This window comes from Salvelinus fontinalis, chromosome 31 (assembly GCF_029448725.1).
Source record: "Salvelinus fontinalis isolate EN_2023a chromosome 31, ASM2944872v1, whole genome shotgun sequence".
NCBI lineage: Eukaryota > Metazoa > Chordata > Actinopteri > Salmoniformes > Salmonidae > Salvelinus > Salvelinus fontinalis.
The window spans coordinates 802,825-818,177 of NC_074695.1; the positions used below are offsets into that span (position 1 = coordinate 802,825).

A 15,353-nucleotide genomic window follows, 5' to 3' on the forward strand; every position below is an offset into this window, starting at 1 on the left:
CACTGCATCGCAGTGCTAGCTGCGCCACCAGAGTCTCTGGGTTCGCGCCCAGGCTGGGCTGGGTTCGCGCCCAGGCTCTGTCGCAGCCGGCCGCAACCGGGAGGTCCGTGGGGCGACGCACAATTAGCATAGCGTCGTCCGGGTTAGGGAGGGTTTGGCCGGTAGGGATATCCTTGTCTCAGTATGTAAAATGTAATGAAATGTAAAAAATGTAATAAAATGTATGCACTCTACTGTAAGTCGCTCTGGATAAGAGCGTCTGCTAAATGACTAAAATGTAAATGTAAATGTAATGTAATTAACCTAATCTATGTTCCTTTGGCTGTTAGCGCCAAGGGTATTGTCAGCAATAATCATATGCCTATAGAATTGAATTCCACTGTTTCCACTGAAACGGTCTGCCTTAAGGGAAGAAGCCCAATCGGTACCATTGGCTCTGGCACGTCTACCTCGGATCAGCCTTTCAGAATATCACTAAAAACAACAAACAAGCAATCCAGAAAAAGGACAAAAAATAACCCATAACAAAATATGTAGCCTGAGGAACAAGGTTCATGACAACCTACGAACACCTAAAAACATTAATATTCTAGGCCATCTCAGAAACAGATTTGATCATTCCTTTGATGATGTAGTAGTATCTATACATGGGTATAGAATATACAGGAAGGAAAAGTGCTCCGATAACCTCCAAGTGCTAAAAGTCTGTATTTGAACTACATGTGTGAAATGCTCGATGATGAATGTAATATGAACAGAGAGGAATATTTTCTGGATGACCCTAACTATTGAACTGGTTGTCAACCAGCTGTTCACACACAAAAAAAGAAGCTTCAAACAATAACCAGTACTTGCAACCTTGTTCAGGTTATCAGTCAACCTGCCAGCGTATTTACAAACAGAAACGGGAACTAAATCACTCACGTGTATTGACCACATGTTTACTAATGCAGCAGAAATCTGCTCTAAAGCCGTGTCCACATCCATCAGATGTAGTGATCATAATATCCACGTCTAGAAAAAAATAAGTTCCTAAAGAAGGGTCCTAAAATTGTGTATAAGCGATCATACAAGAAGTTTTGCAATGATTGGTATGTCGAAGATGTGAAAAATATTTGCTGTGCTGATAATGTGTAATGAGGAACGACTTGACAACGCACTTTTATGAAACTGCTTCTTCCGGTTACTGACATGCACCCGTCAAGACACGAACTGTTATAACTTCCAAATCTCCATGGATAGAGGATGAATTGAAAAAAACTGTATGGCTGAGAGGGATGAGTCAAAGGGACAAGTAAGGACGAGCCACCTTGTACCGAGAACCCGGATGGTAAATTGCTGAAGTTTGCCACATCTTCAATTTAAGCCTAGAAGACGGTGTGTACCCTCAGGCTCGGAGGGAGGCGAAGGTCGTTCCGCTACCCAAGAATAACAAAGCACAGGTTCAAACAGCCGACCAATCAGCTTTTTACCGGTGCTTTTTACCGGTGCTTAGCAAACTTTTGGAAAAACGAATGAACGGACGTTCAGCATGCTTATAGAGAAGGGCAGTCAACATGTAGTGCACTGACACAAATGACTGATTTTTTATTTATTTTATTTTATTTATTTATTTAACCTTTATTTAACCAGGTAGGCAAATTGAGAACACGTTCTCATTTACAATTGCGACCTGGCCAAGATAAAGCAAAGCAGTTCGACACATACAACAACACATAGTTACACATGGAGTAAAAACAAACATATAGTCAATAATACAGTGAAAAAAATAAAAAAATAAGTCTATATACAATGTGAGCAAGTGAGGTGAGATAAGGGAGGTGAAGGCAAACAGATATATGTATAAATAAATAAAATATAAAAAGGCCATGGAGGCGAAGTGAGTACAACACAGCAAGTAAAATAAAAACAAAAAAAAACACTGGAATGGTTGGTTGAAAGAAATTGATAAGAAAATCGTTTTGTTACATTTCAGCGCATCTTTTCATATATTTGATCATAACCTATTGCTGAAAAAACATTCGATTTATTTTGTATTTCCATCCTCTGCCTTAGATAGATAACAATCTAATAGGGGTTTCTTTAATGGGAGCCATCTTTAATGCAAATTTGATTGAGTGTGGTATACCGCAGGGCAGCCAGCTAGGACCATTATTGTTTTCTGTTTTGACTAATGACATTCCACTGACCTTGAATAAAGCCTGTGTGTCTTGGTACGCCGATGACTCAACCGTATATATACGTCAGCTACGACAGTAACATTTAAAACCTGTACTACTGCCCAGTTGTGTGGTCATGTGCGACAAAGGATATAGGAAAAGTGTAGTGTATTGGATTATGTAGTGTAGTGTATTATGTAGTGTATTATGTTGTGTATTATGTAGTGTATTATGTAGTGTATTATGCAGTGTATTATGTAGTGTATTATGTAGTGTAGTGTATTATGTATTGTATTATGTAGTGTAGTGTATTATGTAGTGTATTATGCAGTGTATTATGTAGTGTAGTGTATTATGTAGTGTATTATGCAGTGTATTATGTAGTGTATTATGCAGTGTATTATGTAGTGTAGTGTATTATGCAGTGTATTATGTAGTGTATTATGTAGTGTAGTGTATTATGTATTGTATTATGTAGTGTAGTGTATTATGTAGTGTATTATGTATTGTATTATGTAGTGTATTATGCAGTGTATTATGTAGTGTAGTGTATTATGCAGTGTATTATGTAGTGTATTATGTAGTGTAGTGTATTATGTATTGTATTATGTAGTGTAGTGTATTATGTAGTGTATTATGCAGTGTATTATGTAGTGTAGTGTATTATGTATTGTATTATGTAGTGTATTATGTAGTGTAGTGTATTATGTAGTGTAGTGTATTATGTAGTGTATTGTATTATGTAGTGTAGTGTATTATGTAGTGTATTATGCAGTGTATTATGTAGTGTAGTGTATTATGTATTGTATTATGTAGTGTATTATGTAGTGTAGTGTATTATGTATTGTATTATGTATTGTATTATGTAGTGTATTATGCAGTGTATTATGTAGTGTGGTGTATTATGTATTGTATTATGTAGTGTATTATGCAGTGTATTATGTAGTGTAGTGTATTATGTATTGTATTATGTAGTGTAGTGTATTATGTAGTGTAGTGTATTATGTAGTGTATTATGTAGTGTAGTGTATTATGTAGTGTATTATGCAGTGTATTATGTAGTGTAGTGTATTATGTATTGTATTATGTAGTGTATTATGTAGTGTATTATGTAGTGTGGTGTATTATGTAGTGCAGTGTTATGTAGTGTATTATGTAGTGTATTATGCAGTGCAGTGTATTATGTAGTGTATTATGTAGTGTAGTGTATTGCATTATGTAGTGTATTATGTAGTGTAGTTTATTATGTAGTGTATTATGCAGTGTATTATGTAGTGTATTATGTAGTGTATTATGTATTGTATTATGTAGTGTATTATGCAGTGTATTATGTAGTGTAGTGTATTATGTAGTGTATTATGTAGTGTAGTGTATTGTATTATGCAGTGTATTATGCAGTGTATTATGTAGTGTATTATGTCGTGTATTATGTATTGTATTATGTAGTGTATTATGCAGTGTATTATGTAGTGTAGTGTATTATGTAGTGTATTATGTAGTGTAGTGTATTGTATTATGCAGTGTATTATGTAGTGTATATTGTAGTGTATTATGCAGTGCAGTGTATTATGTAGTGTATTATGTAGTGTAGTGTAGTGTATTATGTAGTGTAGTGTAGTATGTAGTGTAGTGTATTATGTAGTGTAGTGTATTATGTAGTGTATTATGTATTGTATTGTGTAGTGTAGTGTATTATGCAGTGTATTATGTAGTGTATTATATAGTGTATTTTGTAGTGTATTTTGTAGTGTATTATGTAGTGTATTATGTAGTGTAGTGTATTATGTATTGTATTGTGTAGTGTAGTGTATTATGCAGTGTATTATGTAGTGTATTTTGTAGTGTATTATGCAGTGTATTATGTAGTGTATTATGTAGTGTATTATGTAGTGTATTTTGTAGTGTATTATGCAGTGTATTATGTAGTGTATTATGTAGTGTATTATGTAGTGTATTATGTAGTGTATTATGTAGTGTATTTTGTAGTGTATTATGTAGTGTATTATGTAGTGTATTTTGTAGTGTATTTTGTAGTGTATTATGCAGTGTATTATGTAGTGTAGTGTATTATGTAGTGTATTATGTAGTGTATTATGTAGTGTATTATGTAGTGTATTTTGCAGTGTATTATGTAGTGTAGTGTATTGTATTATGCAGTGTATTATGTAGTGTATAGTGTAGTGTATTATGTAGTGTATTATGCAGAGCAGTGTATTATGTAGTGTATTATGTAGTGTATTATGCAGTGCAGTGTATTATGTAGTGTATTATGTAGTGTAGTGTAGTGTATTATGTAGTGTAGTGTATTATGTAGTGCAGTGTATTATGTAGTGTATTATGCAGTGTAGTGTATTATGTAGTGTATTATGTAGTGCAGTGTATTATGTAGTGTATTATGTAGTGTATTATGCAGTGCAGTGTATTATGTAGTGTATTATGTAGTGTAGTGTATTATGTAGTGTAGTGTATTATGTAGTGCAGTGTATTATGTAGTGTATTATGCAGTGTAGTGTAGTGTATTATGTAGTGTATTATGCAGTGTAGTGTAGTGTATTATGTAGTGTATTATGTAGTGTATTGTATTATGTAGTGTATTTTGTAGTGTATTATGCAGTGTATTATGTAGTGTAGTGTATTATGTAGTGTATTATGTAGTGTGTTATGTAGTGTAGTGTATTATGTAGTGTAGTGTATTATGTAGTGTAGTGTATTATGTAGTGTATTATGTAGTGCAGTATATTATGTAGTGTAGTGTATTATGTAGTGCAGTGTATTATGTAGTGTATTATGTAGTGCAGTGTATTATGTAGTGTAGTGTATTATGTAGTGTATTATGTGGTGTAGTGTATTATGTAGTGTATTATGCAGTGTATTATGTAGTGTATTATGTAGTGTAGTGTATTATGTAGTGTATTATGTAGTGTGGTGTATTATGTAGTGTAGTGTATTATGTAGTGTATTATGCAGTGCAGTGTATTATGTAGTGTATTATGTAGTGTAGTGTAGTGTATTATGTAGTGTAGTGTATTATGTAGTGTAGTGTATTATGTAGTGCAGTGTATTATGTAGTGTATTATGTAGTGTAGTGTATTATGTAGTGTAGTGTATTATGTAGTGTATTATGTAGTGTAGTGTATTATGTAGTGTATTATGCAGTGTAGTGTAGTGTATTATGTAGTGTATTATGTGGTGTAGTGTATTATGTAGTGTATTATGTAGTGTAGTGTATTATGTAGTGTATTATGTAGTGTATTATGTAGTGTATTATGTAGTGTAGTGTATTATGTAGTGTAGTGTATTATGCAGTGCAGTGTATTATGTAGTGTATTATGTAGTGTATTATGCAGTGTAGTGTAGTGTATCATGTAGTGTATTATGCAGTGTAGTGTAGTGTATTATGTAGTGTATTATGTAGTGTATTATGTAGTGTATTGTATTGTGTAGTGTAGTGTATTATGTAGTGTAGTGTATTATGTAGTGTATTATGCAGTGTATTGTGTAGTGTAGTGTATTGTATTACGTAGTGTATTATGTAGTATATTGTATTATGTAGTGTATTGTATTATGTATTGTATTATGTAGTGTAGTGTATTATGTATTGTATTATGTAGTGTATTGTATTATGTAGTGGTGTGTATTGTATTATGTAGTGTATTGTATTATGTAGTGTATTGTATTATGTAGTGTAGTGTATTATGTAGTGTAGTGTATTATGTAGTGTAGTGTATTATGTAGTGTATTATGTAGTGTATTGTATTATGTAGTGTATTGTATTATGTAGTGTATTATGTAGTGTATTATGTAGTGTAGTGTATTATGTAGTGTAGTGTATTATGTAGTGTAGTGTATTATGTAGTGTATTATGTAGTGTATTGTATTATGTAGTGTATTATGTAGTGTATTATGTAGTGTATTATGTAGTGTAGTGTATTATGTAGTGTATTATGTAGTATATTGTATTATGTAGTGTAGTGTATTATGTAGTGTAGTGTATTATGTAGTGTATTATGTAGTGTATTGTATTATGTAGTGTATTGTATTATGTAGTGTATTATGTAGTGTAGTGTATTATGTAGTGTAGTGTATTATGTAGTGTGGTGTATTATGTATTGTATTATGTAGTGTATTGTATTATGTAGTGTAGTGTATTATGTAGTGTAGTGTATTATGTAGTGTAGTGTATTATGTAGTGTATTATGTATTGTATTATGTAGTGTATTGTATTATGTAGTGTATTGTATTATGTAGTGTAGTGTATTATGTAGTGTAGTGTATGATGTAGTGTAGTGTATTATGTATTGTATTATGTAGTGTATTGTATTATGTAGTGTATTGTATTATGTAGTGTAGTGTATTATGTAGTGTAGTGTATTATGTAGTGTAGTGTATTATGTAGTGCAGTGTATTATGTAGTGTATTATGTAGTGTAGTGTATTATGTAGTGTAGTGTATTATGTAGTGCAGTGTATTATGTAGTGTATGATGTAGTGTAGTGTATTATGTACTGTATTATGTAGTGTAGTGTATTATGTAGTGTAGTGTATTATGTAGTGTATTATGTAGTGTAGTGTATTATGTAGTGTATTATGCAGTGTAGTGTAGTGTATTATGTAGTGTATTATGTAGTGTATTATGTAGTGTATTATGTAGTGTATTATGTAGTGTAGTGTATTATGTAGTGTAGTGTATTATGCAGTGCAGTGTATTATGTAGTGTATTATGTAGTGTATTATGCAGTGTAGTGTAGTGTATTATGTAGTGTATTATGTAGTGTATCATGTAGTGTATTATGCAGTGTAGTGTAGTGTATTATGTAGTGTATTATGTAGTGTATTATGTAGTGTATTGTATTATGTAGTGTAGTGTATTATGTAGTGTAGTGTATTATGTAGTGTATTATGCAGTGTATTATGCAGTGTATTGTGTAGTGTAGTGTATTGTATTACGTAGTGTATTATGTAGTATATTGTATTATGTAGTGTATTGTATTATGTAGTGTATTATGTATTGTATTATGTAGTGTATTGTATTATGTAGTGTAGTGTATTATGTAGTGTATTATGTAGTGTATTATGTAGTGTATTATGTATTGTATTATGTAGTGTATTATGTATTGTATTATGTAGTGTATTGTATTATGTAGTGTAGTGTATTATGTAGTGTATTATGTAGTGTATTATGTAGTGTATTATGTATTGTATTATGTAGTGTATTATGTATTGTATTATGTAGTGTATTGTATTATGTAGTGTAGTGTATTATGTAGTGAATTATGTAGTGTATTATGTAGTGTATTATGTAGTGTATTATGTATTGTATTATGTAGTGTATTGTATTATGTAGTGTATTGTATTATGTAGTGTAGTGTATTATGCAGTGTATTATGTAGTGTACTATATTATGTAGTGTATTATGTAGTGTACTATATTATGTAGTGTATTATGTAGTGTACTATATTATGCAGTGTATTATGTAGTGTACTATATTATGTAGTGTATTATGTAGTGTACTATATTATGTAGTGTACTATATTATGTAGTGTACTATATTATGTAGTGTACTATATTATGTAGTGTACTATATTATGTAGTGTAATGTATTATTTAGTGTATTATGTAGTGTATTATGTAGTGTAGGATATTATGTATTGTGTAGTGTATTGTTTTATGCAGTGTAGTGTATTATGTAGTGTATTGTGTAGTGTATTATGTAGTGTAGGATATTGTGTAGTGTATTGTATTATGTAGTGTAGTGTATTATGTAGTGTATTGTGTAGTGTATTATGTAGTGTATTATGTAGTGTAGGATATTATGTATTGTATTGTGCAGTGTATTGTTTTATGCAGTGTATTATATCTTGTTTTATGTATTGTATTATGTATTGTATTATGTATTGTATTGTATTATGTATTGTATTATGTATTGTATTGTATTATGTATTGTATTGTGTAGTGTATTATGTAGTGTAGTACATTGTATTATGTAGTGTTATGTATTGTTTTATGTAGTGTATTGTATTATGTAGTGTAGTACATTGTATTATGTAGTGTTATGTATTTTTTTATGTAGTGTAGTGTATTGGATTATGTAATGTATTATGTAGTGTATTATGTAGTGTTTTATGTAGTGTAGTTCATTTTGTAGTGTATTGTTTAGTGTAGTGTAGTGTATTATGTAGTATAATGACCCTGTATATAGTATGGTGACCCTGTATACAGTATGCTGACCCTGTATATAGTATGACCCTGTATATAGTATGACCCTGTATATAGTATGACCCTGTATATAGTATGCTGACCCTGTATATAGTATGACCCTGTATATAGTATGACCCTGTATATAGTATGCTGACCCTGTATATAGTATGCTGACCCTGTATATAGTATGCTGACCCTGTATATGGTATGCTGACCCTGTATATGGTATCCTGACCCTGTATATAGTATGCTCACCCTGTATACAGTATGCTGACCCTGTATATAGTATACTGACCCTGTATACAGTATACTGACCCTGTATACAGTATGCTGACCCTGTATATTGTATGCTGACCCTGTATACAGTATGCTGACCCTGTATATAGTATGTTGACCCTGTATACAGTATACTGACCCTGTATACAGTATACTGACCCTGTATACAGTATACTGACCCTGTATACAGTATGCTGACCCTGTATACAGTATGCTGACCCTGTATATAGTATGCTGACCCCGTATATATTATGCTGACCCTGTGTACAGTATGCTGACCCTGTATATAGTATGCTGACCCTGTATATAGTATGCTGACCCTGTATATAGTATGCTGACCCTGTATGCAGTATGCTGACCCTGTGTACAGTATGCTGACCCTGTATATAGTATGCTGACCCTGTATACAGTATGCTGACCCTGTATATAGTATGCTGACCCTGTATGCAGTATGCTGACCCTGTATATAGTATGCTGACCCTGTATGCAGTATGCTGACCCTGTATATAGTATGCTGACCCTGTATACAGTATGCTGACCCTGTATATAGTATGCTGACCCTGTATATAGTATGCTGACCCTGTATACAGTATGCTGACCCTGTATATAGTATGCTGACCCTGTATATAGTATGCTGACCCTGTATATAGTATGCTGACCCTGTATATAGTATGCTGACCCTGTATACAGTATGCTGACCCTGTATATAGTATGCTGACCCTGTATATAGTATGCTGACCCTGTATACAGTATGCTGACCCTGTATACAGTATACTGACCCTGTATACAGTATGCTGACCCTGTATACAGTATGCTGACCCTGTATACAGTATGCTGACCCTGTATACAGTACTCTTACTTTCTTGTGTTTTTCTTATTTATATTTATTGTGTGTTGTTCAACATTGTTACTTTTAGTGCTACATTGCTATTGCTGGGTTTAGAGCTGAACAGCTTTTCACTGTACTTTTGCACATGACATTGAAACTTGAAACTCTCTCTCTCTCTCTCAGGTCTCTGTATCAGGAGTCCTTCCCATCCCAGATGCAGGAGCTGACCCTGAAAGAACCCAGCACTGACAGAGGTGACCTGCCTACCCCGGGTACACTGGTCTAACAACCAGAGGTGACCTGCCTACCCCGGGTACACTGGTCTAACAACCACAACCAGAGGTGACCTGCCTACCCCGGGTACACTGGTCTAACAACCAGAGGTGACCTGCCTACCCCGGGTACACTGGTCTAACAACAACAAACAGAGGTGACCTGCCTACCCCGGGTACACTGGTCTAACAACCAGAGGTGACCTGCCTACCCCGGGTACACTGGTCTAACAACCAGAGGTGACCTGCCTACCCCGGGTACACTGGTCTAACAACCAGAGGTGACCTGCCTACCCCGGGTACACTGGTCTAACAACCAGAGGTGACCTGCCTACCCCGGGTACACTGGTCTAACAACCAGAGGTGACCTGCCTACCCCGGGTACACTGGTCTAACAACCAGAGGTGACCTGCCTACCCCGGGTACACTGGTCTAACAACCAGAGGTGACCTGCCTACCCCGGGTACACTGGTCTAACAACCACAAACAGACATGTTACTGACTGAATGATACACAGTCATATTGTAGAGCAACTTCATGGACCTCCGTACAAAAAGGAAAATATGAAGGACATTTATTTACACAATATTTGTATTTTTTCTGCACATTTTTGGGGGAGAGAATGATAGAAGAATGTGACATTCTTCTAGAACTCAAAAGAGAAGTCGTTGTGTTTTTTTTATTTTTTATTATCTCCCCCTAAGGGAGCTTTTCTTTGCATTGCATCATCAAAGTCGGATCATGCATTGCCTCTGATGATCAATGAAACGGTGCTTGAAAGAGTCTAGCACTTCAATCAGTCTCTGGTAGAAATATAGTCCAGCTGAACATTGCTGTACAGTAGTTTATACAACTAATCCAGGTAAAGGAAGTTGAAATGGAACACGGTCATGGACAGTATTTACATGTTCCTCAACTGTTACAGAAATACTGAATTTCTCTAAGTGAACCATCTTCATCATCATCATCATCATCCACATAGAATTCCAGGTCTTAGTAGGGACAACAAATAGATAAATACACACAAGACTAACCAAACGAAAAGCACACCCATATCTTGTCACACAGACCCTACAGTACTACGAATCAGGTTGGTTAGGGAATGGGAAAGAGATGCCTATGTTAACTCCGATACACTGATTGATCTCAGTCTACAGAAGGATCTGCAGTCTATAATTACATTTCTATGTCAGACAGACAAAATGAAGGGGCGTGGTTTATGTCAGCGATGAGGTTTAGTCAGTTGCTTGTCCACAAGAAACAATAAAACAATACCAGCTCCCTCTAGCACACTGCTCTCTCAATAACAAACAACAACCTGGACTCAGGGGTAGACGTAACATAGTAAAGGTAAATCCAGGACACTCCAATTAGTATGACATGTTAAGTTTCATATGGTATGTATTCATTTTTGATGTCCGTCATCCATTTCGTATGATATGTTACGAATTGCAATTCGTACAATATATTACGAATTTGCAAAGCAAATTCCAATTTGTTATCGGTAATATTAGCTAGGTGGCTAACGTTAGTAAGGCTAGGGGTTAGGAGTTAAAGGGTTAAGGTTAGGTAAAGGGTTAGCTAACATGCTAAGTAGTTGCTAAAATGCTAAAACTATCGGTTTGCTAGACGTTCGTGTTATACGCCCACCCATCCACCCCGACCAACAACCCTACATTCGATTTTTCCTTAAAAGCTCTACAGGATCGTGCGCCCCCCCCCCCGCGGGATGGTTGAGCTAACGTAGGCTAATGCGATTAGCATGAGGTTGTAAGTAACAAGAACATTTCCCAGGACATAGACATATCTGATATTGGCAGAAAGTTTAAATTCGTGTTAATCTAACTGCACTGTCCAATTTACAGTAGCTATTACAGTGAAATAATACCATGCTATTGTTTGAGGAGAGTTCACAATTATGAACTTGAAAATGTATTAGTAAACCAATTAGGCACATTTGGGTAGTCTTGAGACAACATTTTGAACAGAAATGCAATGGTTCATTGAATCAGTCTAATACTTTGCACATACACTGCTGCCATCTAGTAGTCAACATCTAAATTATGCCTAACCTGGAATACTACATTTTGGCCTTTCTCTTGCGTTTCAAAGATGATGGAGGAAAGAAAAAAATATATATAAAAAAATACACGTTTTTTTTCTTTGTATTATCTTTTACCAGATCTAATGTGTTATATTCTCCTACATTAATTTCACATGTCCACAAACTTCAAAGTATTTCCTTTCAAATGGTATCAAGAATATGCATATCCTTGCTTCAGGTCCTGAGCTACAGGCAGTTAGATTTGGGTATGTAATTAGCCGGAAATTGAAAAAAAAGGTCTAATCCTTATACTTTCTGTCTTATGTAACCAAACCAAACATTACATATCATACTAATTTGAGTGTCTCAGATTTACATTTACTATATTACGTCGAGTCTATGAGACCAGACTGGACACAATAGCAGCTAGCACCAGTCCTTGTATGATGCTTCACATAATCAGGACAAATAAGAGTCATGTTATCCCTTTGGCTCCGTTTCAAACACAAAGCGCTGTGTTGTTCCAGACTGCTGCTTGCACTAGTGTCCCAATAGGTGGCAGCAAAGTGTGCTTATATTCTTTCCACTGCCTACCGAGCCCAGCCCACAGATAATGAGAACGTCATAGATCACTTCGTTCGGAATTTCTCTTCTCAGCTAAGCAGAACTTTAACCCTTTAACCAAATAAGATGCGAGCCGTCTGCTGAATAAAACAAGCACAATATTCTTATCTATGACGAGCAGCAGGACAGAGACACTTGGGTAAAGGAGGATAACCTAATTTAAAAAATGTTGGTCATTTAACAGACGCTCTTATCCAGAGCAATTAGGGGTTAAGTGCCTTGCTCAAGGGCACATCGACATATTTTTTAATCTATTTGGCTCGGATATTCGAACCAGCGACCTATCGGTTAACCGGTCCAACGCTCCTACTTGCTAGGATACCTGCTGCCCCATATAAAGCCATGCAAACGACAGCTCAGATTTGGCTATGCACCTTATAAAGGCAATGTGGTAAACACCGCATATGTCGGCTCAATCACAAATGACTTTTTAATGTTTAGAGCGTTATAACGTGGATCGTTCAATTGATCATGTCCTATTGTTCAATTGACCATGTCCTATTGTTCAATTGATCATGTCCTATTGTTCAATTGATCATGTCCTATTGTTCAATTGATCATGTCCTATTGTTCAATTGATCATGTCCTATTGTTCAATTGATCATGTCCTATTGTTCAATTGATCATGTCCTATTGTTCAATTGATCATGTCCTATTGTTCAATTGATCATGTCTTATTGTTCAATTGATCATGTCCTATTGTTCAATTGATCATGTCCTATTGTTCAATTGATCATGTCCTATTGTTCAATTGATCATGTCCTATTGTTCAATTGATCATGTCCTATTGTTCAATTGATCATGTCCTATTGTTCAATTGATCATGTCCTATTGTTCAATTGATGTCCTGTTCTTTGAAACTCAGTGAGTTCTTTAAAACAACTGGGGAAAAAATTCAGATAGAAAATGTAATATTTGAGTTACACAATCATTTCTTTGTCCCATACTTCCTGGCTGTTGTAGTGGAGAGGTATGAAGGGAATGTGATTTGTGATCAGAATGAGAAAATTTAGAAATGTTTTTTTGAACAAAAAATACAACATGGGGGGGGGGGGGGGGGTTATTACTGCTAAAACTGTCTATTATGTTTTTGTACTGCGTTAAGTTTTCCATGAATTGATATGAATTGAACCATGAGACCAGCCAGATTAAATATGAAATCAGGTATTGACCATCCTCAGACCAAAACACTGGAACGGATAAGTATTACTGGTAAATCTACCTTCATCCATAGCATCCAAATCTATGATAAGTATTACTGGTAAATCTACCTTCATCCATAGCATCCAAATCTATGATAAGTATTACTGGTAAATCTACCTTCATCCATAACATCAAATCGATGCTGTCTTCTTGACTTTTTCCTGTTTAAGTCCTTGTCCATCATACATCATATACTGTAGCCTGGTAGCCAGTCTATTTAGCCTGGTAGCCAGTCTATTTAGCCTGGGAGCCAGTCTGTTTAGCCTGGTAGCCAGTCTGTGTAGCCTGGGAGCCAGTCTATTTAGCCTGGTAGCCAGTCTATTTAGCCTGGGAGCCAGTCTGTTTAGCCTGGGAGCCAGTCTGTTTAGCCTGGTAGCCAGTCGGTGTAGCCTGGGAGCCAGTCTATTTAGCCTGGGAGCCAGTCTGTTTAGCCTGGGAGCCAGTCTGTTTAGCCTGGGAGCCAGTCTGTTTAGCCTGGTAGCCAGTCTGTGTAGCCTGGGAGCCAGTCTGTTTAGCCTGGTAGCCAGTCTATTTAGCCTGGTAGCCAATCTGTTTAGCCTGGGAGCCAGTCTATTTAGCCTGGTAGCCAATCTGTTTAGCCTGGTAGCCAGTCTATTTAGCCTGGGAGCCAGTCTGTTTTGCCTGGGAGCCAGTCTGTGTAGCCTGGGAGCCAGTCTATTTAGCCTGGGAGCCAGTCTGTTTAGCCTGGGAGCCAGTCTGTTTAGCCTGGGAGCCAGTCTGTTTAGCCTGGTAGCCAGTCTGTGTAGCCTGGGAGCCAGTCTGTTTAGCCTGGTAGCCAGTCTATTTAGCCTGGGAGCCAGTCTGTTTAGCCTGGTAGCCAGTCTATTTAGCCTGGTAGCCAGTCTATTTAGCCTGGTAGCCAGTCTATTTAGCCTGGTAGCCAGTCTGTGTAGCCTGGGAGCCAGTCTGTTTAGCCTGGTAGCCAGTCTATTTAGCCTGGGAGCCAGTCTGTTTAGCCTGGGAGCCAGTCTGTTTAGCCTGGTAGCCAGTCTATTTAGCCTGGCAGCCAGTCTATTTAGCCTGGTAGCCAATCTGTTTAGCCTGGTAGCCAGTCTATTTAGCCTGGGAGCCAGTCTATTTAGCCTGGGAGCCAGTCTATTTAGCCTGGTAGCCAGTCTATTTAGCCTGGGAGCCAGTCTATTTAGCCTGGTAGCCAGTCTATTTAGCCTGGGAGCCAGTCTGTTTAGCCTGGGAGCCAGTCTATTTAGCCTGGTAGCCAGTCTATTTAGCCTGGGAGCCAGTCTATTTAGCCTGGTAGCCAGTCTATTTAGCCTGGTAGCCAGTCTGTTTAGCCTGGTAGCCAGTCTGTTCAACACCTAATGGAATTGTCATGCCAGACATGTTCATGTTCAGCCAATGACAAGTAGGCAAAATCATAAACAGATGTGGCACCAGGCTAAACTCAATGTAGGCTATCCTGTCCAACATTCCCATAACCCATAGACAGCAATACATACATTTCTGTTCAGTATTTTCCTGAAAATATTAAATATTGCTTTCCATGCTGTATTCTCACCTATGCCTAGACACTTTTCTAAAAGAGATATTGTGCTATACAGTAGCTACTAAAGCAATCGATCTTTGTTCAAGGACTTAAGAGTGGACCTCATTCAGGTTTAAAAAAATAAAAAATAAAAAAATGTTTTAATAAATATGGTATTGGGACATACACCAGTTGCATCGACATCCAGACTGGATCACTTCGTGTGAAACAGAGCTGAATTATGT

The 15,353-nt window shown here is 36.1% G+C and overlaps 1 protein-coding gene across 5 annotated transcripts in view; it reads left to right on the forward strand.

Moving 5' to 3' along the window:
• The window catches only part of ccdc120a (coiled-coil domain containing 120a), a 190,793-nt gene extending 177,340 nt beyond the window's left edge, over positions 1 to 13,453 (forward strand). For all 5 annotated transcript variants that reach the window (XM_055891073.1, XM_055891077.1, XM_055891078.1 and 2 more), the window contains one exon: positions 9,645 to 13,453. In XM_055891073.1, the coding sequence (XP_055747048.1) occupies positions 9,645 to 9,747 (103 nt within the window). In that variant the 3' untranslated portion in view covers positions 9,748 to 13,453. The remainder of the gene's footprint in view (positions 1 to 9,644) is intronic.
• Positions 13,454 to 15,353: the final 1,900 nt, after the last annotated feature.